The sequence below is a fragment of the Coenobita brevimanus genome, chromosome 26, assembly GCF_032717465.1.
Source record: "Coenobita brevimanus isolate Jiangsu-jjx chromosome 26, ASM3271746v2, whole genome shotgun sequence".
NCBI lineage: Eukaryota > Metazoa > Arthropoda > Malacostraca > Decapoda > Coenobitidae > Coenobita > Coenobita brevimanus.
The window spans coordinates 37089400-37112465 of NC_136979.1; the positions used below are offsets into that span (position 1 = coordinate 37089400).

At 42.6% G+C, this 23066-nt stretch overlaps 1 protein-coding gene across 1 annotated transcript; it reads left to right on the top strand.

Annotated features, from left to right (window-relative positions):
* Positions 1-888: 888 nt before the first annotated feature.
* LOC145394011 (carbohydrate sulfotransferase 13-like) lies at positions 889-16029 on the top strand. The gene is made up of 7 exons (XM_080267981.1): positions 889-962; positions 7488-7582; positions 7973-8080; positions 8489-8643; positions 12073-12155; positions 14340-14543; positions 15575-16029. The coding sequence occupies exons 1-7, from the start codon at positions 889-891 to the stop codon at positions 15939-15941; spliced, it is 1086 nt and encodes a 361-aa protein (XP_080124107.1). The 3' UTR covers positions 15942-16029.
* Positions 16030-23066: the final 7037 nt, after the last annotated feature.

Genomic DNA, 23066 nt, shown 5'->3' on the forward strand with positions numbered 1-23066 from the left:
CTATCCTGCTTTAAACTACACATACCCTGGTGTGCCCCTTCTTACCTATTTCAGTGCTAATGGGATTATTTAATGAGTAGATCTGGAGATTTCGTAAAATCTCTTCCTTAGCGATTTATTTTTCAATTACAACTCAGCATCCTTTTCATGCAGCCTCCCTGGGTCGTATTCTATGTGGCTTTGTAGATTTCGTAACACGTCTTGCTCAGCGATTTATTTTGAAATTAAAAATGGCACAATATCTTCTCCTATGCAATCAGTGCCACATGTGTCGATATTATGCAAGAGAGAGAGAGAGAGAGAGAGAGAGAGAGAATATGGTGTAAAATGCAAAATAAATCAGCAGAGATGAGGTGCAACGAAGCCTCGTTAGTCACCTAGAATACGGTCCTAAGTTTTATTTATGCATGGGTGGATATACAAATACAAACACAAATCGCAGACTCGCTTGTGTGTTTGTTATTTCACCAGACAGATTTCATGCCGGTACATGATACAGCAAGCGCAATGTGATAAAACTCAAGAATTCACATTGATACTAGTTACTGTACCTATTTTACTTTAACCTGGCCCAGATTTTCGCCTTTTTACAGCTAATTTCACGAAGCTCAGTGGCAGAAAAAGACAATGCTACGTCTCCTCATCCCTTCCATATTAGCCACCGCTTCGTGAATAACACCATATTGCAGTGGTAATCTGCTCTTACAAATGGGCACTCAAGATGAAGAGATGCCAGTTTTAGGACAAGTTTGAGCAAAATGGATTTAGTCAGTTCAGAATTAGTTTTATCTCGCATTCACATTCATTTACGCACAGTACCAGTAACTGAAGGTGTCGATAAACAGTGGTACGCAGCTTTCTACAATAATATTTCTTGGTTTACGCAAAATGAAGGACTGTGAACCCACCAATCTCCAGTTTGAGAGTGTCTCTGGAAAGCTGAATTTTATCACCAGATGCAGGTAAGAGGTGAACAGAAAAAATTATCGTACTGAATTAGCTAGTTAGGCTTTAAAGAGCAGGAATCCAGGTATGTATTTATTCTGGTTACAGTTTGATGATTTATTAAGCCGGTGGACATCCCTGCTGTTTGAAAGAGTAACGATGACTTGGTTGGCTTTGCTGCTGATATCACTGACCCGTTCATAGAGAATAGCATGGCACTAGGAGGAATAAGATGCAACAAAGAGGAAAAATGATGGTAACTGAGTGACTGATGACGTGTGTGTTGGCGGGCGTGGAGAAGGCTTGGAGTCGTTAACCTCTTACATTACCTGCAGTAAACTAAACCACAGACCCATATTTACGATCACAACACCTGTCATCTTCGGCTCTCAAGCCCCTCTCGCACCAAGCACCCGAGCTTCGTCTTCGGCGCCATCATCTAACATTACTCTTTGACCACGAAGTTCTTCCTTTGCTCAAAAGGTTCGTGTGGGAGTAGCAGGAGTGTCACGGGAAGTTGCCGTCGTAATGAGTGATTAATGACAATTGCTTCTAACTCCAGCAGCCCCTTCAATACATGCCATATATAGCATAAAGTATACTGAACTGATTCAGGAATTATTCCAGATACAATAAGGTACTCTGTCGTCGTCGATTTCTCGCATTTGACGTACAAAACTATATGTTGGTAGAAAAAAAAATGAAGCCGACAGTAAACAGAAATGCTAATCCATTGCAATATTTATGGAATCTGATTTTCATGGGAAAAAAAATCAGAGGCTGGAAGCCTGCAAAAAAGTTGTCTTTCCATGAGAAAATGAGATGACAGACAAAATCAAGATCCGTTCATCTCAAGATACTTGGACACTTGAAGTTTAAACGATTGGACGCCATAAGCAGTGGGAAGTACAGACGGGAAAACAATTCCGGAGTTGACAAGTTGTACTTATGATGGACTGAGAGCACCAGCTAACGCTAACAGTCATCATGAGACAATTTTGTAGCAAATATCTGTCCACCGTCTGATGCCGCATCTTGTGAGGGATGACTCGACAAAAGGACATCCATGAGTTGCAGTCCCTTACTCAACAACGATCACTCTGTTCCCATGACACACAACCACCCTCCTCCACATAACTCTCGCAACTTATATCTCTCCCAGTTGTTGTAGGTCTCCTCCTCCTCCTCCTCCTCCTCCTCCTCCTCCTCCTCCTCCTCCTCCCAGTCAGAGCACTCTCATACATGATGATGAAAGCAGGGATAAAACAGAGGCAAGACTGCACTTCAAAGGTGTACAGTGGAAAGCTAATAGCAACAGATTAATCGGTCCTTTCGAGGCTGTTTGTTACAGGGAAGGCTGTCAGTAAGGCATACAAGTATAGTCATTCTACCTTAACTTCGACTAGACTTATGTCTTGTAGCTAATTTAACACAATGAATAAGACAATACTATGGCTCTATATCCTCTCCATAGCATTTCTTTATAACTAGCACCATATTCTTAGTGTTAATCTCAGCAGTTAAGATGGAGGGATGGTACTTTTAGGCAAAGTTAGTGTAAAAACAGAATAGCCTATGAATCCAAGACAAGGCTGAGAAAAGCAATATCCTAAATGAGGTCTTCGCTAATCTGCATAAAGTCGTGGGGACAGTATCATGAACGAAACAGAGACCGTCATCGTAATAAAGTTTCTGGCGAGTCTAAACACTTCAAGACGAGTGGTGAAATCGCCCTGGGTAAGCTATAAAGAAGACATGCTGGTACTAAAGGGGGTACCAGGGTTGCTAGGGTACGTAATGACTGCTGTGGTTAGAGCTGCCATCCCTACTACCACCACCACCACCACATCACCTGGGGGGAGGGAGTTAAAGGTTCTCTCTCTCTCTCTCTCTCTCTCTCTCCACACACACACACACACACACACACACACACACACACACACACACACACACACACACACACAATAAATTCTCTGTCTGTCTGTCTGTCTGTCTCTCTCTCTCTCTCTTCACACACACACACACACACACACACACACACACACACACACACACACACACACACACACACACACACACCGCTCGCTGGTGCAGTGATAACGTTCTCGCTTGCCAACTGGTGGACGGGAGTTCGCGCCTCGCTCATGTTGCGAAAAGTTTCACTGATGAAGTGGGTGGTTACTGTCCCCCTGGAGCAAGGGGACGGGTGTGTGTGTGTGAAGGTCACAGCCTTCCCCTTAGATCGGACTATATTAGCTCTCAGCTCCCTTCCGGGAGGGTAAAACGCTGACGATCACGACCATCAAGTGATCCTGACCGACCTGGTGAAATACACACACACACACACACTAAATTCTCTCTCTCTCTCTCTCTCTCTCTCTCTCTCTCTCTCTCTCTCTCCCTCCCTCCTGTCATTCCTGGCGACACAGAAGCCCTGGAATATGCATGACTTGTCAAAAAAAAAAAAAAAAAAAAACATGGAGACACGATCAGTCAGGAAAGGGCATGACTTGAATGTAATAAAATCCAGGGTTCGATTTCACTGCCGACCAGCAGATCCACTTGCGATTTTTATTTATTTATTTATTTATTTTTTACCCTCCATCTAACAGTCAGAGGAAGGTGTTGTTATTACTGGGATCAATAGGTGTCCGTCCGTAGAACTGGGAGATTGGGCGGCAATGCAGCTGGCCTAGCGATGAGATTTCGTTTCCGAGCCAGAATTCAGAAAGTATTCACTACAGTCATGAAATTTCACATAGTTATGTGTCTTATAGTGAACTGGCGCCTTTTGATAGGTAGAATGCTGGGTCTTAAGTAGTTTTTGTTTAACGAAAAAGTAACAAAAAAATCCAGAGATTTCCATGCGACATGCGCATGGAATCTGAAGGGCCCACAAGAAAAGATTGGGGGGGGGGGTGAGGTCCGTTATGAGCTTGGTTAGTTGTGCAGGGAGGTGGAGAGTTTGTACGTGGTCAGATAGAGGGTTGCAACAGCTCAGCGTTGCCTATGTTTACCCCAGTCTGTACAGTCGTCAACCATAAACGTATTCCAAGTGGCTTCGAACATTTCGTAGCACCTCTTCTTTACCGGTTTATATTGCACATGACACCAACTTATCTTCTTGTTTACGCTACTGACGAAAAGTATGTTGATATTAAAACGGCAAAAATGAACATACAAGAGACTGTTAAGGTGAAACACAAAATAAATCGCTAAAGAAGGAGTTTCGAAACCTTTAAAGCCTCTTCTAACACAGTCCATTGTTTCAGCTGCCCGTCGTAGCCTGGATCGGGATGCCCCAACGCACTTACGAGTCGACCAGTTCGCTGTCATAACTCAGTTTTGATATGTAGGAGTGACACGGAGGATGTAGAATCTTCCTCGTTGTCCCGTTGTAACTCATTTGTAAATCTTAAGTTACGACACGAAAATTACAGCAGGTTATAACTGTGTTCTGCAGGAAGCTCAAGTATAAGAGTGCAAAAATCTTCCCTTGTCTAGTTCTTCCTGCAAAACCATATCGAAGTTACGACGGGATATCAACTGTAAATGTCTGAGCATCCAACCCCAGGGTTTCACATTGCGCAAAGACTTGGGGACAGCAGATTTACGGACAAACTTACGATCAGCTACCATATCGTATCAAACAGCAACATCTGTGAGAAACAAAGTAAGGACCGCATTCTCTTCAACTTAAGAGGCTTCCTAACACCTCTTCCTTAGAGATTTATTTTGCATAGAACTACTTATCACTTTCTTGTATGTTATTTACATTTTTTCTTTTTTACATTAACATGGGGTATAAATAAGAGACAAGAATAAATTACAGTACCACGTAGAAATAAACTATCTTGTGGACCTGCGCAATTTCCATAGCACTTCTTCGTGACTAGCACCATTTTTCAGTGTTAATCTACTGGTACAACTCTGCATTCAAGATGGAAATATGGCAATTTTAGGTCAAATGAGAGTAGAAAGGGTATAAGCGAGTAAGGAGATGCTATAGAGAGGCGAGAATGAATGTCCAATCCTCTCTCTGCGTTGGGATGGTAACCGGAGGAAAAATATGGGCGGAACAGCTGAAATATTACGGAAACTTCTCCTCATAGACTAAACAAACATCCCTATAGACAGCAAACCCTATGAGATGGAGTGAAAGGAAGAGGTAGGTAGGGAACTAGATCTAGGAATGTGTTCTTGCCCTTAACTCCTTCGGTGTAATGTCTTTTTCTGTTTTTTATCTCGTTAGTTCCAAGCGGCTTTCAACTTAACGGAAGCCTCTTGCAGTGAAGGGATTTATCAGAGTTACATCTAACTTCCTCTTGCTAACTACCACTGTACAACGACAATAAATCAAGGCATCAACGAAACGGAGGGAAAGGAGGGGGGGAAATGTACAGTAAGGGAAAAAAAAAAAAGTGCAAAGGGAGTGTCCACCAGAAACCATCTTCAAACCACTCAGGATTCATATTCAGACACCTTACGTACAATTATCTATCATCTAGGATCTGCTTCTACTTAAAAAAACAAGACACACATGAAGACTAGACAAACCCCTTTCCTTGTCTTTCCTGCAAAATAAACACACCATAACTGTAAAGTTTGTCTGTGAATCCGACCCCAGACTTTCATACGGTATTGGAGGTGTTCCCGAAAAATAGTGGAAAAAAAAAAAATAATAATTGGATGAACTCATTTAGCCAAAAAAGGGCAGAGGAGTGAAAGAGAGGTTTGGAGAAATTGGTAGTTACCCTTCAATACTTGCAATTTTCTGTAAACAATGTTATCATGGCTGGTTTTCTATGATACAGGGACGTGACAAAACTTACGTTGGGTTTTTAAAATGTTCCGACAATATATAAGCCAAAGGAACGTATTCTAAGCAGGATGGGAATGAAGGTAATAACCCTCACCATCCAGAAATTATATATAAAAAGATACGCATACAAAAAAAAAAAAAAGGTAATTATCAGTAATTCCTTCATTTTAACTCGGCGGAGATTTTCCTTTTACTACTTATTCCCGTAGCTAAGTGGCAGAATAAGACAACAGTACGGCTCTGCATCCTTCCTAAAGCACTTTTACATGACTAGCACCAAGGTCTGGTGCTGATCTCTTGCTACAGCTCAACAATCAGTATGGAGAAGTGGACACTGCACGCCTAGAAACTGAACAGAAAATAGGCCCAGTTCTGTAATCTCCATGAATATGAGGCAGCAGCATCCACAAAATATCCTTAACGAACTCTTATTCCCCAATACCCTGCTCCTTCCGAAAGCCATGAGCATACAGGCATTTGGGATAAAGTAAAATCCTTGCTTTGTTGCATTTACTAGGTTTTGCTTCCATGCACACACCACAAAGCCAGTCAGGAGACAGGACGTGTGTGCTGGGACATTCCCCAGGTCCTGTTCTCCCCACTTACTCTTTTTTAATCAGCCCATACCCCACTGACCGGGCTAATGTATGGTCCGGCCTGCACTATATGTGCAGGGAATCTTTCAACGAACGAACGATGCTTCCATGAAATTCGGTAAAACATCGTGAATCACAAACTGTATCAGTTATCGGGGACGGGGTCGGAAATGGTGTTAATTTGATCTGTTTGTCCCAGCTCAAACTTCTTTATCCCAATGTATTCTCTTTCTTGCTACCTCTACGCAGTTTTAATCATTTACGAGGCAGCCTTCAAACTCGGGGGCTTAGCCTTCACTGACCCTTCCACCGCTAGAGGTCCTTCCAAACAAATAAAATAATCTGTTATTCGCGTGAGTAAAATTAGAAATACGTCATCAGGGTGAAGAGTTAAGTTAGACCCTCAACCAGCTACCTCATCCCAAATTGTAAGAATAGTCGCATACAGTAGTACTAGGATCCAGAAACAAGGAAGGAGAAGGTACGAAAATGAACGACCTGCCAAAACCATGCCAAGGGAAATGGGCCACTCAGTCACATTCAAGCCCTCGAATCCTGGCTCCACTTCACAAGCCTAACCATCTGCATTTTTTCTTTTTCTTTTTCTTTTTTCACATCATGAACTTTCAGACAGGCAACCCGTCGAGTATCAAGGTAAAAAACGGAAGCCCTAACTTTTGTCATGTGCTCTTCCGTAGGCTACTTACACATACAGGTATTCGTATATCATCCAACCAATGGTAACATGTGGTGGTGTGTGGTACGTAGGAAAACTAATGGGCCTCGGGAACAGGCTGTGACTCCTATGTCCAGAGTCTGACGGACACACACAAAAAAATCGATCCTCTGTCTATACCCTTTTGCTAATACACACACACACACACACACACACACACACACACACACATTCTGATCCTATCCACCACTACGTGCTCCACACACATTCTTCATAAACAAATTAATGCCAAAAATAAAAATCATCAACCAGTACTTCAAAATGATGATGATTGATAACAACAACAATACTAATAATGATGATGATAATAATAATAATAATAATAATAATAATAATAATAATAATAATAATATGTGTGCGTGTATTTACGAAACCTCTAATATTTCAGGATGTGGGGGCGAAATGGGCGACAGTTCATGATCTTGTCCGTGATGGCAACGATGCTCCTCCTGGCTACCATTATTGCCAAGATGCCTAGAGACGGTGAGAGAGAGAGAGAGAGAGAGAGAGAGAGAGAGAGAGAGAGAGAGAGAGAGAGAGAGAGATAGAGAGAATATCCCGAGTTTGTGACTTAAAACAAGTGTCAATACTGAAAAAAAAAAAAAAAAATCCATCACGATTACTGATCACTATATAGCCTTCCATTTAGCCATTCACCTATTGCACCACTTCTTAACTCTATTACCCCCCTCCCACTCCATTCACATAAAGTAACCCCACCAAGTACACCTCTCCTCGACACGCACAACACAAAGCAACGCAAAGCAATACACCACACACACACACACACACACACACACACACACACACACACACACACACACACACACACCAAGCATCTCCATCTGTCTCACCTCACCATCACCCCCGTAGGTGCGGGTACCGTGTCGTTCACGGAGGAGCAGATTCAGTACCTACAGCAGTACGCCCAGAATGAAGACCCACAACCACCACACCACCACCAACCACAACCACAACCAGGTAATAGTATGTCTCTCCTTCGGCATGGTGATTTATCTTTTATTGTTACAACCAGACGATTTTATTCACGTTAGAAAAGACCCGGAATCCCCATCTCCACTGCCACCTTAACGCAAGCTAATGCTGGAGCGCATTTGTTCTAACTTGACGAAGATCTACCTCCTTTCTTCTCACTTCATGGCCAAGTTTCAGACTGGAGGGTTGATTTGACTAGTAACCAAGGAGACTCATTCCTAACTCATAACTAATGCTGACTGAATATCATGCCACGAAGACTTATTACTCAGTATGCTGAAATGACCCGTTCCGTCAACTCTTCCTTCTCTGCTCTTTCTAAACAACGTTACCCTTCCTGCCCTACTTTAACAACTCTGCCTAACCCTACCCTGCCTGTCCTGCTACTCCCAGCCCAGGCCGGCCCCAAGGAGCGGAGTGAGGATCTGAAGCAGAGGGTGGGAGAGACCTGTAAAGCCCTAAACATCAGCCTGCCCCTCACTGCATTCATGATGGCACACATGCACTTCGACGATGCAAGGAAAGCCATCTATTGCTTCGTGCCAAAGGTGAGCTAGATAGATAGATAGATAAATTGACAGACAGATGGATAGGCAGCTAGACAGCTAGATAGACTGATGGATACAGATAGATAGATAGATAGGTAGATAGATTAGATAGGTAGATAGACAGACTGAAAGAGGTTGGTGGATATATGGTTGTGCGGATGGAGAGAGGAATAGTGAGATTTGGTTAATTGACTGCACTGACTGATTGTTTGGACAGACGGAGGGATGTTGTACCGTGAGAAAAGAGAGAGAGAGGGATGAAGTAAGAAAACAGGGAGAGAAGAAGAGATGAAGAAAAGAGGGTGGAACGGGATGAGGAAACGAAAGGAAAGAGGGCGGAACAGGAGGATGAAAGGGAGAGGAGCAGACGGAGGAATAGAGAGGCAGGGAGGAAAGGGAGGAATAAGTAGCAGAAAAGGGGGAAAACTATGGAGGGGGAGGAAAGGAGTAAGGAAAGTGGCTGTAAAAAGGAGAAACAGTTAAGAGGGGGAAGGAGGAAAGGAAAACAGAGGGGTAGAGAGGCAGTAAGGCGGAGGGAAGCGAAAGGAAGTAAGAATAGATAGGAGGGAGAGATAAGGCAGCAGGAGTTTAGTGGGGTTATTAGGTAAAGATACAGGGCTATTGTAAAGGCAGCATAATCTTTAACTCTTGGACAGATCCTGTTTACGAACACCTACATCATCTAAGACATAATACTAACATCATCATAAACATCACTATACATTCATTATGCCTAAAAAAATATCAGTTCGAAATATCAACATGATCCTTGTCATTGCAAAGAAAATGACACCTTCAAGCAACAGCACTAATGTACAGTAAGTCGTCCTATAAACATCATTATCATATGGCTGTATTTTACAAAAGCAACAACATCGGCATTGATCGTGCTTCTAGCATCATCAGCTTCGGTAGACATCCCCTGACCTTTGGTTCCTTCTTTCTTGCATCACACACACACACACACACACACACACACACACACACACACACTCGCTGGTGCAGTGGTAACGTTCCCGCTTGCCACCTGGTGGACGGGAGTTCGCGCCTCGCTCAGGTTGCGAAAAGTTTCACTGACGATGTGGGTGCTTACTGTCCCCCTTGAGCAAGGGGACGGGTGTGTGCGTGTGTGAAGGTCACAGCCTTGCCCTTAGATCGGACTATATGAGCTCTCAGCTCCCTTCCGGGAGGGTAAAAGCTGACCATCATGACCATCAAGTGATCCTGACCGACCCGGTGAATTACACACACACACACGCATATCCTAAACTTAATACTAATACAGAGATCGTATCGCAATGCATTGTAATTGTCTCTATACATCAATATCATCGCAAACTGTAATATGAACGTCATTAACACTGAAGATAATCAATGCCTCTAAACAGAAGCAGCATCGTGAGCTTATACACTAAATTGCACAGGAACTGCATAACTACATCTCTTATCTCCTGTCTCAGCTATAACCCTCACTGTACCAAAATATTCAATTATGATTTCCGGCACGAAGCAATAACATTAATTACAAGTACCTAACATAGAAAACACACAGGTAAGAACTACAGAGGGTTAGGAAAGACAATATGCAGTAGAAGATGCTAGCACACCTCACCGCTGTCACCCAACCCACACATCTCACATTGCACGTTACACAAAAGCCATACACTACCACACCTCATACTGCCACACTTCACAACACTGGCATCACACATTAGTACACCTGCTACTGCCACACCCCGCAGATACACCTCACAATGCTGCACCTCGTATCCCCTACTCTTCCCACGCTCTTTGAAATAACACAGATCGCCATGTACCGCACCGCGCTTGAGTCTAAACAAACGGTAAGGGACAGCCATCTTGTGGAGGAGGCGGCGACAGGCACGCGCAGAGCCGCAGACAGACCACGTGGCGGACTTCAAGCAGTCAGCCTCCCGATCACTCCAGTTCAACAATCAATTCGCTTGTTTAGGCATGCTAATTGACAAGCTGAGTCTAAGCTGCATATATACTTATAGGTTGTCTGGAGTATCTGTTGTAGGAGGCCGGAGGTGTGATTGTGCATGATGCGATTAGTGCGAGATGCTGTAGTGAGGTGTGGGAATGTGAGGTGTGACTGTGAGAAGTGTGTGTGGTGTTGTAGCGTGATGTGTGACAAAGGGAGGTATAACTATGAGGTGTGCCAGTGCGAGGTGTTACTGTGGAGGTGTGGTATGAAGCGTGGGCGGTGTGATGTACTCGTGAGATATGCATGCGTCTTCTATGACTCAGCGACTTCTCTAACTCCAAAAAAGTACTATTAATTTTGCTCACCATTTCCCGTTTGTCACGATAATTAGCTGGTTCAATCACCCTGGCCAGCTCGAGCACCCGCCGCTCACAACAGCATCACATACTCTGAGTGAGGCTCTCCCGGACCGCCGGTCAGACGCCAGACAGTCACGTGGTATCGCCGTGGGAGGGAGCAAGTTCGCGGACATTTAAGTTTGCAGCCATTTAAATTAGTGTTTTGTATTTTTTTTATTATTTTTTTTCATTTAGTTTCTCATGATGGACTACTACTATACTGACTCTTCAGTGAGAGGACGTTTTACACTATATTGAAATGTCGAAAATGCATTGGTTTATCTGTTTCCTACTTTCCGTCACTTGCGCTTTTCTCTCAACATCTCGTTCTCTACCTCCCTCTCTCTCTCTCTCTCTCTCTCTCTCTCTCTCTCTCTCTCTCTCTCTCTCTCTCTCTCTCTCTCTCTCTTTGTTACCCACACACTAACCCTCATTCTCATCCACTTTGACGTCTGCTCTTTCTTTTATCTTATTATTTACTCCTTCAAGCTTTCATTTGCCCATCCACTGTCTATTCTCATACTCCATCATCCATCCACTCCTGCACTGTCTCATCCACTCACCCCTCATCTATTCATCCACTCAGTCATCGTCTCATCCACTCATTCATCCACTCACTCCATGGCAATATGCTGTCATCCACAACTCCTATATTCTCTCATTCACTTCCTCATCTCGCATTCATTTACTCCAGTGCTTACTCACCTGCCCTCCTCATCCACATCCTCCCGCTTTCTTGCTGACCCCCTCACCCATGCAGTTATTCCTCCACTCCCACACTCCCTCACCCATTCACTCACTTTCTCATCCACTCCTATTCACCGCATCGCATTCACTTACCATCCTCATCCTCCCGTCTTGTTACTAACTCCCTCACACACTCACTTTTTCACCCACTTCTACACCCCAACACCCCCTTCCACACTACCAACTTCCACGCTACCTCACCACCTCGTTTACACACTTCCGCACTTCAATACCCCCTCACCCACTCACTTATTCCTCACTCCCACACACGCCCTCTCATTTGGTCATGCATTCCCCAACTCCCTCACTCATTCACCTATACCACGACTCCCTCAGGTAGCGTGTACGAGCTGGAAGAGGGTGTGGATGAAGATGACAGGTGTGGTTCCTCCCGACAAAGATCTGGCCACGATAGACAGGTGGGTGAGTGGTGTCCGTTTGCCTGAAGTAAATATATTGGTCTCTAATCTTTTGCCTGCCAAAGGTTTCCTCGTTCCAAATAAATTAATTTGGCGGCTAAAGGGTTAAATAAGATAGTTTGTACGTGCGTCGCAAAATGACAGGCATATGGAAACAGCACGTGCTGAACTTCGGAATAATCTTTTGAGTAAGCCTACACCATACTTATACTTGTACGCAGCCAATAATAGCTATAATAAGACTTTGAAGGATGTATTGTCTTCACCCTGCCCCCACCCACTCGTCACACTTGCAGCGCGTCCCACCCACTCCTCACACTTGCAGCGCGTCCCACCCACTCCTCTTTTCCTTTTTCCACTCTTTTTCTCCCTTTCCCACTCTTCCGCCTGGGGAGAGGGATGGCTCAGTGGTAAAGCGTGTGACTGGAGAAAGAGAGGTCGAGAGTTCGCGCCGCGCCCGGATAGCATCGTAGCATCCTTGCTGGGAGAGGTAGCGCTCTCCTGTAACCCTAACAAGGGCTATATGGTCTATCTAGGTCTAGCATGGAGGAATAATCCCCAATCCCCTTCTTCCCCGTCATTTTTTTTTTCCCCTCGTCTTATACACCGCCCCCTATACTTTGCTCGCGTCGTACATATACTCGTCCTACTCCGTCCCACTATCCAACCACTCAATCGTATTGTTAGTGCCTTTGGAGATTTGGTAACACCTCTTCTTTTGCGATTTATTCTGCACATGGTACTTCAGTATCCTCTTGTATGTTATTGCTACAGTCTGTAGTCTATGCAGGTATTAAAGTGACATAAATAACATGCAAGGAAATGTTAAGGTGCCATATGGAAAATAAATCGCTAACGAAAGGGGTCTACGTAGTCTCTTATGCCACCTAAATTACAGACTTTTATCCCAACCCATCCTTTCCATCCACAACATTTTTTTTTCTTACCAACTGAAATTGCGAGAAATCTATTATGGCCGTATTCTAGGTGACATATGAAGCTCCGTACCACCTTTTCCTTAGCGATTTATTTTGCGTATTGGACGCTAACACTTTTTTGAACCGGTATTTCATTTATATCATTTTGGAATTTACATACTTTCAACAGGAACATACAAGACGATACTGAAGCGTAATGTGCAGAGTGAGTCAAGAAGGAAGTCATGCTAAGAAATCTCGAAAACCACTTACAATACGACAGTTACTTATACCTTCCCAACCCACCGACAACTCCTGTCTTCGCAGGGTGTACAGTCTCCGTCAAGTCCTATCACCACCACCCACCACCGCAGCCCATCCCACCCACTCCTTTCCACCCGCTCCACCCCTTTCTGCTCTGATTTGATGCATATCCTAAAAATGACTATCACTGTTACAAGTCAACCTACAGTGTCCGAGTACATCGCAGTGTATATTTCTCTGTCGTGCACTGCCATCGACCACTATTGGAGGCCATCCTGCCTACTCCTATCCACCCATCCCAACCAAAACTAAAAGATCTGAGTGGACATATATTTTAAGAAATGCACCGACAGAACTACCCTTAGCATTCGCCTCAGAGGTCATGACTTGAAGTGACCTCAATCGACCTGAACTGATCTAAACAAAAAAATGAATGGCCTGAATTACGATAACCTTGAACGCCACTGCCACTGCATATAGATATTAAGTACACGGCTTCATGGGCGTGACCTAAATCGATCTGATGAACCTTAACGCACTCACAGATCCCGTTTTCTCAAGTATTTATGTTTCATTTCATTCCAAACGATCTTATTCATCTGAGAGTAAATAAAGGAGCCTGAGCGTGTTAATACTGCCACCAATAATCCTCTCACGATCACGTTTTGTGTATTGTTTTGTTCCAGCAAACTCCAGTTGATTTTACTCAGGAGACTGAAAGTGTTAAGTGGCATGGAAAGACCTGAGAAGATCGGAACTGAGTAAAACTGACGTAAATTTATCCATCAGGGTATGAACATGGCTGAAACGACTCAGAATGACTAGAATGGATCTAAGATAATGTGGCAAAATGCGACTGGACTTAAACGGACTTGACATTGCCTCACCAGATCTGAAAATATTGTGCCTTAGTGGAGTTGACGTAGTTTGGATGAGTATAAAAAACAGAAGATAATCAATTTCTTTAACCTTTGTGAACTGTTCTTCCCCTCTGTTCCTTCAGATACTCCGTCCACACCCGCCTGCCCCTCCTAGCCGGCAATAAAGACAAGGCAGAGAAACTTCGCACCTACAAGAAGTTCCTGTTCGTGAGACATCCCTTCGACCGCGCCCTATCCGCCTATAAGGATAAGCTGGAGCACGAGGACAAGGCTAGCGCGTACGACTTCCACAAGGAGATAGGCAGGAGGATAGAGAAGAAGTACAGGTGAGGAGAGAGAGAGAGAGAGAGAGAGAGAGAGAGAGAGAGAGAGAGAGAGAGAGAGAGGAGAAATTAAGTGGCTAGGAGAGAAAAGACAGAAAGGCGCAAAAAGACTAGAAAACAGATACAGGTGAAATAAAAACAGGAAGGAAGACAGAGGTGAAATGCACGTGAAGGTAGAAGAACGAAAAGAAGATGAATAGAGACGAGGATAGGTATAGTGACAGAATGATAACAGATGAGGATAAAACAAAAAAGTGAATGAGGATAGGGAGGTCGAAGAAGCAGTACAGGAGAGGGAATGAATGAGAGGTGGATGGGTACAGACAAAAAAAAAAAAAAGTGGATAGAAAGACAAGGAGGCAGGAGGATAGAAGACAAAGACATAACGGAAAATAGAGAACAGACCAGAAATATGAGAACTGAAGAAAAAAACGAGGGCTGAAGGATAGATGAGAAATTAAGGATGATTAACAAGAGGATAGAGGAGAATTGCAGGTGTATGAGGAATTATTGGTCTGTTTATAATAATATGAAACAGTTTAATGATGACGATGGTGACAATGATAAAACGAAGACGCTGACAATGACGATGACAATGACGACGATGATGATGATAATGACGATATCTACCATGATGACAATGATGAAGAAAACAATAATAATAAAAATAATAATAATAATAATAATGATGATAATAATAATAATAATAATAATGAAGATAATTACAATGATGATGATGATGATGTAAATGGCGATATTTTAATGCTGTGAAATCCTGTTTATCAGCTGCCCTTTCCGAGGAGAACATCACTTATACTCGTATAATGCAACTGGCACAAGTCCATCTGTCTTTCTATCTATTCATCTGTCTATATATATGTCGATCTATTTAACTACACGTGTAGATTAGTCTCTCTCTCTCTCTCTCTCTCATTTCTTTCCGACCTACCTACTTACGAGAATATTATCTACTTACAGACCTAACTATCTGTATTATCTTTGTCTATCTATCTATTTATCTATCTATCCATCAGAGGGAGCGCCATCACGGACGGTCATCACGTCACGTTCCCAGACTTCATCCGCTTCATCTCAGAGCCAGGCTTTGGGACCTTCGAGCAGCGCAACGAACACTGGCTCTCCATGCACGAGATATGCAACCCGTGCGCCGTGCAGTACGACTTCATCGGCAAGTACGAGACGCTGAAGGAGGACGCCGACTACGTGCTGGGGTGGCTGGGCGCTAAGGACATCATCGGACCTTTCCCTTCGTCAGATCGGCCCTTCCACGCCAGACGATACGATCCTAAATATTTCAATCAGCTCGGCCACAAAGAGAAGTTGGCCTTCTTCTCAAAATACATGGCCGACTTCCTGGCGTTTGGTTACGACTTCTTGTGAGGGAGAGAAAGTTTCCTGTCTAGAATATAATTGTGCTCAGTCTAGTCAGTATGTTTTAGAGGGGTCGATTGCTGTTTTATATATTTGTTGGATATCTAGCATAAATAATGTATAATTTCTTTTCAGTGTTACTTTCGTACAGTTTTCTAATATTTCCAGCGTAACGTTCAAACTGGTCATTCCACACTTTTTTTTTTCCTGTATAATTATGTACCCACTATTCACTCTGAAATCAGCGGTTTCTGTATCAAATCAAATATGTTAGATGTTTTTAGATATCTGTGAATTACGCATTTTTCCACACTAAAGGGAAGTTATTCGTCTAGGACGTGGCTGTTTCCTACGGCATCGGGTTCATTCGGAGTGAAAAATTATGCCTAACTCAAACCTAACAAAAGTGTTCCATGTACAGTGCTTTTAGGATTACATGGAGTTTGTGCAGGAAGTATATGTGTACTGTGATGTGTTCAGATGCTTTCGTACGTGATAATCCTACTCATTGTGCCCTGTTATAAAAAAAAACTCACAGTATGTTGTTAGTACGGTACTGCTAGAATGACATAGCCTTTATCTGTGGCACTCAGGCTCTACTTTTTGATATAGTGATAATTATGTAATACATCGTGTGTGGTATAGAATATGATTAACTAAAATGTTCTCTCTCAACCAAAATATCTATCTGTTTATCGCTAAAGAAAGCGTTGGTTTTATTTTTTTTTGTTTACGTTATTAATGCAACTACAAACAGAATTACACCGTCCGTTGTGTTTGATCGTAGTATTGTCTAATTCATTAATCTTATACTCATGTGGGTATAAATACATAGGTTTGAGAAAGATATCTCTACAATAACAAAGGAACTCGTAGATAAGAAACTTTTGACGAAATAAGGCACTATACGTATTGTACATTTTCATATTTAGAGTGTTTAATAAAGTTAATTGTTTACCAGCAGTATGATTCATGTGTGATAGTGTTCGTGCTTTCATACTTTTTATACATTATTTTTTATTTTTTATTTTTTTGTATTGTGTTTGTACAGAATGCTATGACGTAGTTCTGACCATTGGAATTTAGGCCGTGTTCTAAGTGGATCTGGTTTCTTAGCACCATATCCTCGGCGATTTATTCTGCACACCACACCTCGGTATCCTCCTGCACGTGACTGAGGCAAAAATTCGTTGATACTAATAATATATTAAAAAAAAAAAGAAAAAATCCATGCGAGAGAATTATCAAGGTATGACAGACCACCCTTTGCGAAGTGGGTTAATGGAGTCCAACCCATCCTCCCTTGCTCGAAAAATCCATCTCAAACTGAATAAAATCGTCTGGGGGTGGAAAATAAAAAAAATAATGAAAATGAGGTCATGGTACTGAAGGGGTTAATAGTCTCTTGCATTTAACTTATTCAGTCTGCCTCGATATTAATCCTTTCAATCCGACGACGTGTTTTCCACTTCCTTGCTACCTCCAGACGATTTTGTTCAGCTGAGGAGAGACCCTTTGACAATGACGGGCTAGGAACGGTGTCCATTAACCCCCGTCCACAACCTGCTGTTTCTCTTTAAGCTGAATAAAATCGCCAGGAAGTAACGAGAGAGAGAGAGAGAGAGAGAAAATGTACTATTCTGGACAGACCGCGAAAGAAGAGGTACAAGGGAGTCTCCAAGTCAACGAGAACACCGTCCTGTAATTCACCTGACCAAAAAGGATTATATCTTTCATTCTTTTTCATTTCGACTGTCCCAAAAATAATATCAATCGTTTCAGGAAGGACACCTCGAACCCAAGATTTTATAACATCTTCCAGTACAATTTATTCCCATTAGAGCCAGCAGATTTATTTTATTTATTTATTTATTTATCAACTCATGCAACAACACCCCCATCTGTCAACCCTTATCCGTCAACCCCTTCAAAACTATGACGCATTTTTTACTTTATTCTTTGCTACTTTCAAACTATTTTATTCTACTCAATGAAAGCTCTCTCATACTGAAAGGATTAATGCAGTCAGTCTCTCTCTCTCTCTCTCTCTCTCTCTCTCTCTAACCTCCCCAGTTCGAAAAGTCTGAAGGTGAATAAAACCGTCTGGAAATAGCAGCGGATAAGATATTAAATTACGTTACCAAATTCAAAGATATTATCGCTATGGGATCGCCTGGGAAAAAAATGGAGATCAGAGAAGAGAAATGCTTTTAGTCTTTCCTCTGGCATTCACTTCCTGGCCATTTGCTCCTTCCACCGTACCCTCCCTTCCATTTTTTTTTTTTTTTTTTTTTTTGGGAGGGGGGAGGATTGTGGGGGAACTTTTCATCGTCGGTGTAGAAGGGGTTAAGTATTTTCTCATGAATAATAAAGTATATCTACTTAAGGAGCATTTTCTTTTTCTTAACCTGACCTTATTATAATGACCTTTAGCCTGACTCAAAAATCAAACAAGCTCTCTCTCTCTCTGGTGTGTGTGTGTGTGTGTGTGTGTGTGTGTGTGTGTGTGTGTGTGTGTGTGTGTGTGTGTGTGTGTGTGTGTGTGTGCGCGAGCGCGCGCTGTAGTCACGGTCAATAGTCCTTTTACAAGACTGGTTTAAAGTTCTTGTAAATAAACCCCAACCCTCTTCGGCGTTTACATATTTTCCATCTACCGACCGACGACCTTATCTAGATTTCACTGGGGTTCTGACAGCTTCAATACAGCATGAAAGAAGTACTGGACTCTGTTGGGTATACCTGGGAGACATGATGAATCCAGCCTCTACCCCTACACCTCCAACCCTTGTCCCCAACCACCACCACCACCACCACCACCACACCGTCAGAATAACCGCAAGTCAGTCATTCTATACCTTGAACACGGTCAACCAGTGGGTGAGTAACAAGAAAAATAACAAAATAAAAAGTCATGTGCTACCCTCCTTTATTGGATGCTGTATTTATGAGGTAAAGTTTTAGATCGTGGGTATAGGTGATGGTGAAGTGGCTGAGAGGTGGATTATTGATTATGTAAGTCGTATGAGAGAGAGAGAGAGAGAGAGAGAGAGGGGGGGGGGGACATCGTAAAAAATGACAGAGTTAGATATGTGTGAGGAGTGACGATGAGGTATGCGTTAGGTGTTGGAGTGTGAAGTATGACAGTGAAATGTGGCAGTGTGAAGTATGATAGAACGAGGGCCTTGAAACAACCATTACTTAATCATGTTTGGGTATGATACAAGCTTACTTGATTTCAAAGCAAGAGTATAAGTATGGCAGTTACGCAACCTTCTCGTACTTTGCCTAGATGACTAAGCACATGCAAGAAACGTAAAAACCAACAGTCCTTAGTTTCCAGAATGCAGCGCCATACAATAGACAGCTCATTGTAATACTCATAAAAATGTCGAAAAGGTATTTAAAAGTAAGCTGATTTGAACTATGATTTGTACTTTGAGTTTATGAACGTCTAACCACTGGGAAAAACTTAATGAACAACTTAACTATCTAGGACTGCGACTGGCGATGAACTAGAGAGTAATATCACCATTTGGAAAGGATAAAAGAGGAGGGTGTATCATAACAGACTGGCTCTTTCATACCTAAATGGATGTGCTTATCAGAGCGGTGAGAACAATGAACAGAGGGAAAACCTGATATTGGGAAAGGAGGGAGGAATTATTAACAGTCTATTTGTTCATGTAGTTTTGACTGGGAATGAGGAAGACAGAGCTAAGAAAGTAAGTTTAAAAGAATATGTGACTGAGGAAATCTGAAACGGATCACAGGGAAAAGTAAAAGTGATGGTGTTTGAAAGAGAAACATGCATTATGTGATCAGTGTTTTAATACCATCACTAAGAAAGTCTTACACTAAAATAAATAGAATCTTTAGGTGGTAGGAATAAAGACAAGTTATACAAGAGATGACAGTACGGGGAAAGGCGGACGGAAATCGGTCCTGATCTCTTCACCATAACAGAGGGTTGTTCATAAATGGCGCTCAATTAGAAACGCACCTGTAGCTACCTTATTTGTTGCGCGGATGTCTCAGTCTGCTGGTGTGGGCATACAGGTAGGTGTGACAGTGGGAACAGGAAATACATAAATGATGCGTGATAGACATTCATAACGCTGACCAAGCCGTTCCCTCAACACACAAGAAATTGCTCGGAACGATGGAAGATGGGCGTTATATGCGAAGTACTCGTTATGCCATTATATCATCAATAAGTATACTTAATTCGTCTGCTGTGCATATCAAATCGGCGTAATCGTAACTGAGGAATTATACTCACAAGCTGAAAAGTAGTTTATCATGAGGGTACAAGAATTTGATAGATTATAGGCAAAATGAAAGAACCAAATACAAATCCTGTAAAAAGTAGTGGGCATAATTCCTCTGAGTATTTTAGCATGTTAGCAATATTCGTTCGCTAGAATCAATTACTACACTATGAAATTTAGAAACAAACAAATATTCTGGGATGCATGAAGGACTCGGGGAGTGAAAGTGAACAAGATACGAAGTTCTTAGAATCAAAAAACTTGTGAACTTTGGTGATTGGGGGGGGGAGAGAGAGAGAGAGAGAGAGAGATGAAAGGGTGGAGTATAGCAACAGGAATCTATAAGTTTTCGTCTTTCCACTCAAGGTCTCCCTTAACCATGTACGATACAGTCCATTCATCTTTGGGGCTGTTGCTAACGAGAGAGAGAGAGAGAGAGAGAGAGAGAGAGAGAGAGAGAGAGAGAGAGAGGGAGGGAGGGGAGGAGGAGAGGCGACATCCATAAAGACACAAAAATGGACATTCCACTATTCTGTATTAAGATGGGGATGCCTAGTGCCCACACCCTCCACTGATACCTTCTTACAGGCTGTGTACAGCTTCCCTCATCATAGCGGGTTCGTGTGCCTCCTTCTTGGAAATTTGGCACAAACAAGAAACTGAACTGTGACTTCAAAAATAAATTCTCTCGCTATCCTTGCTGCGTTTACGTCGCCACGCATGGAATATACAGACAGAAGACTAAAATTAATGAGAATCGTCGAAATATACTGGTGCTACGTTCCTCTTAGCGGTATTTCATTAAGCCTTGTTTGTAGTCAGAAGAGTTGTACAGATATAATAACAAATGTAGAGGTGTAAAAACAAATGTAAAGATATACAGGTCGCTTAACAAATACATTCACTCATTTCCCCCGTTTCGTTTATAGACAAGACACTAAAACCAATGAGATTCGTCTAAGTACAGCAATAACATGATTGTGCTCCACTGTTTCTCGGTAAGCCTTGCCTGAAGTAGAAAAAAATAAATAAAAACATGAGATTAACATAACCAGCCTCTTTGTTTAGACCAGAGGGGCTTGCAAGATCTCATGGGACTGGCTGAAGCTTGCTATGAGGCTCTCTCCTGAGTTTAAGAGGCTCCCTGGCATCTCTTCGTTTGCTGTTTATTTGTCTTATTGCAATTAATCCCCTAAAAAATGAAGACTTATTTTTTATACTATTCATACTATCAGCGTATCAGTTTATTTTATCCAGTATAGGAGGGCCTTGTAGTTGTGAGTGAGCTGATGCGGGTTATAATTTTACTCCTTCAGTCTGAACAGTCACTCCAAAGCCGAATACAAGCATCTGGAGGGTATTCATAGTAAAAACAGTGAGTCGTCAGCACAGTGAAAAGCTTAACCTCCTCCAGTCAGGATGATGTTCTTCTGGTAATATTCCTGCTACTACCAGACGATTTTATTTAGCTTTATTGTGCTTTTTCGAACTGAATGGGTTTGATATAGCATTCATTAACTCCTTCACAGCCAGATATTTTCCTTACGCTGAATACAATCGTCTGGAGGTTGTTTGATTAAATGTTAAAAATAAGTCACAGGATTAAAAGCGTTAATATTCTCTTGTTTGTTATTGATGCAAACCACGTCGAGACTACCATGTAATATGCAAAATAAAATCTGTAAGTCAGTGTGGTGTCCCCGAGTCTCCTTCACCCACGAGAATACAGATCTCAAGATACCATATTGTCGTAAGTTTAGGATGTTTTTAGGCATCTCTTCCTTGGTGACTTACTCGACCTATTTATTATGTCTTCTTGGTACTGGCATAGGCTGCTCAAATATCATACAAAATAAAATGAACTTGCCATAGGAGGAACTAAGCTGGTAAGGAGGAGGTGGTTGTGAGTCCTCTACGCTCACGAAAATATACAGGATCAGAGGATGTATCTGAGAAAACCCTCTGGTGGTGTTAAGAATTTAAAAAAGGAAGATAATACTATGGGCAAAATAAATCGCAAAGGAAGAGTTGCTAGGGGCCTCCTAAGTCTACGAGTACATGCAACCAAAGGCTCATAACCGGTTCCCCTGATGAACAAGTCTCCATAGCAGTTATTAATCATCGGGAATTATTGGCGTTTATTTTCCAGTTTAATAATCAGTATGGTTGGGAAGGGTTTGGCAGCTGTATGAGTGCGGAATGATGAAGTGCGAAGGAGAACTGGAGTTGTTCGGGAGATGGCTGGTAGAGTTGAGCAAAGGGTGTTGCGATGGTTTGGGCATATGGAGAGAATGGATAATGAGCGATTGGTGAAAAAGATAACTAGATCTGATGTGAGAGGTGTAAGGCTGAGAGGAAGACCACGAATAGGATGGATGGACAGTGTGAAGAGAGCACTGGATGCGAGAGGGATGTCTGTTGAGCAAGGAAGAGTGGCTGTGCGTGACAGAAATAAATGGAGAGAAATTGTAAATGAATAAGTGGTGACGCAGCCCTGAGGGGATATTCTCCCGCATTTGGTCAGATCAGCTATTTCAGGCCAGGTGCGGGTAAGGGGATGAGTCTGTTATGATGTGGCAGGGGTAAACCAGCTCTGCTGTCGGGCCCTGCTGCGGATGTCACTGAGTGCATTGCACAGTTGACCCTTGTGCGGTGTGGTGCGGTGAGGATCTGTCCGTTCTCCCCTTTGGGGCTAAGATGCGAATGAATGTGTTTGAATGGATGAGTAAATGGGGAGTGTGTCGTCCTGTCTCGGCTACCTCCCTTTCCTTGGGGAAAGCAGCCTAGGTATATAGATAGATAGATAGATGAGTCAAGAGGAAGGTGTCAACAAATTTACATTACTTCGAGGTTAAGAAAGTTCATG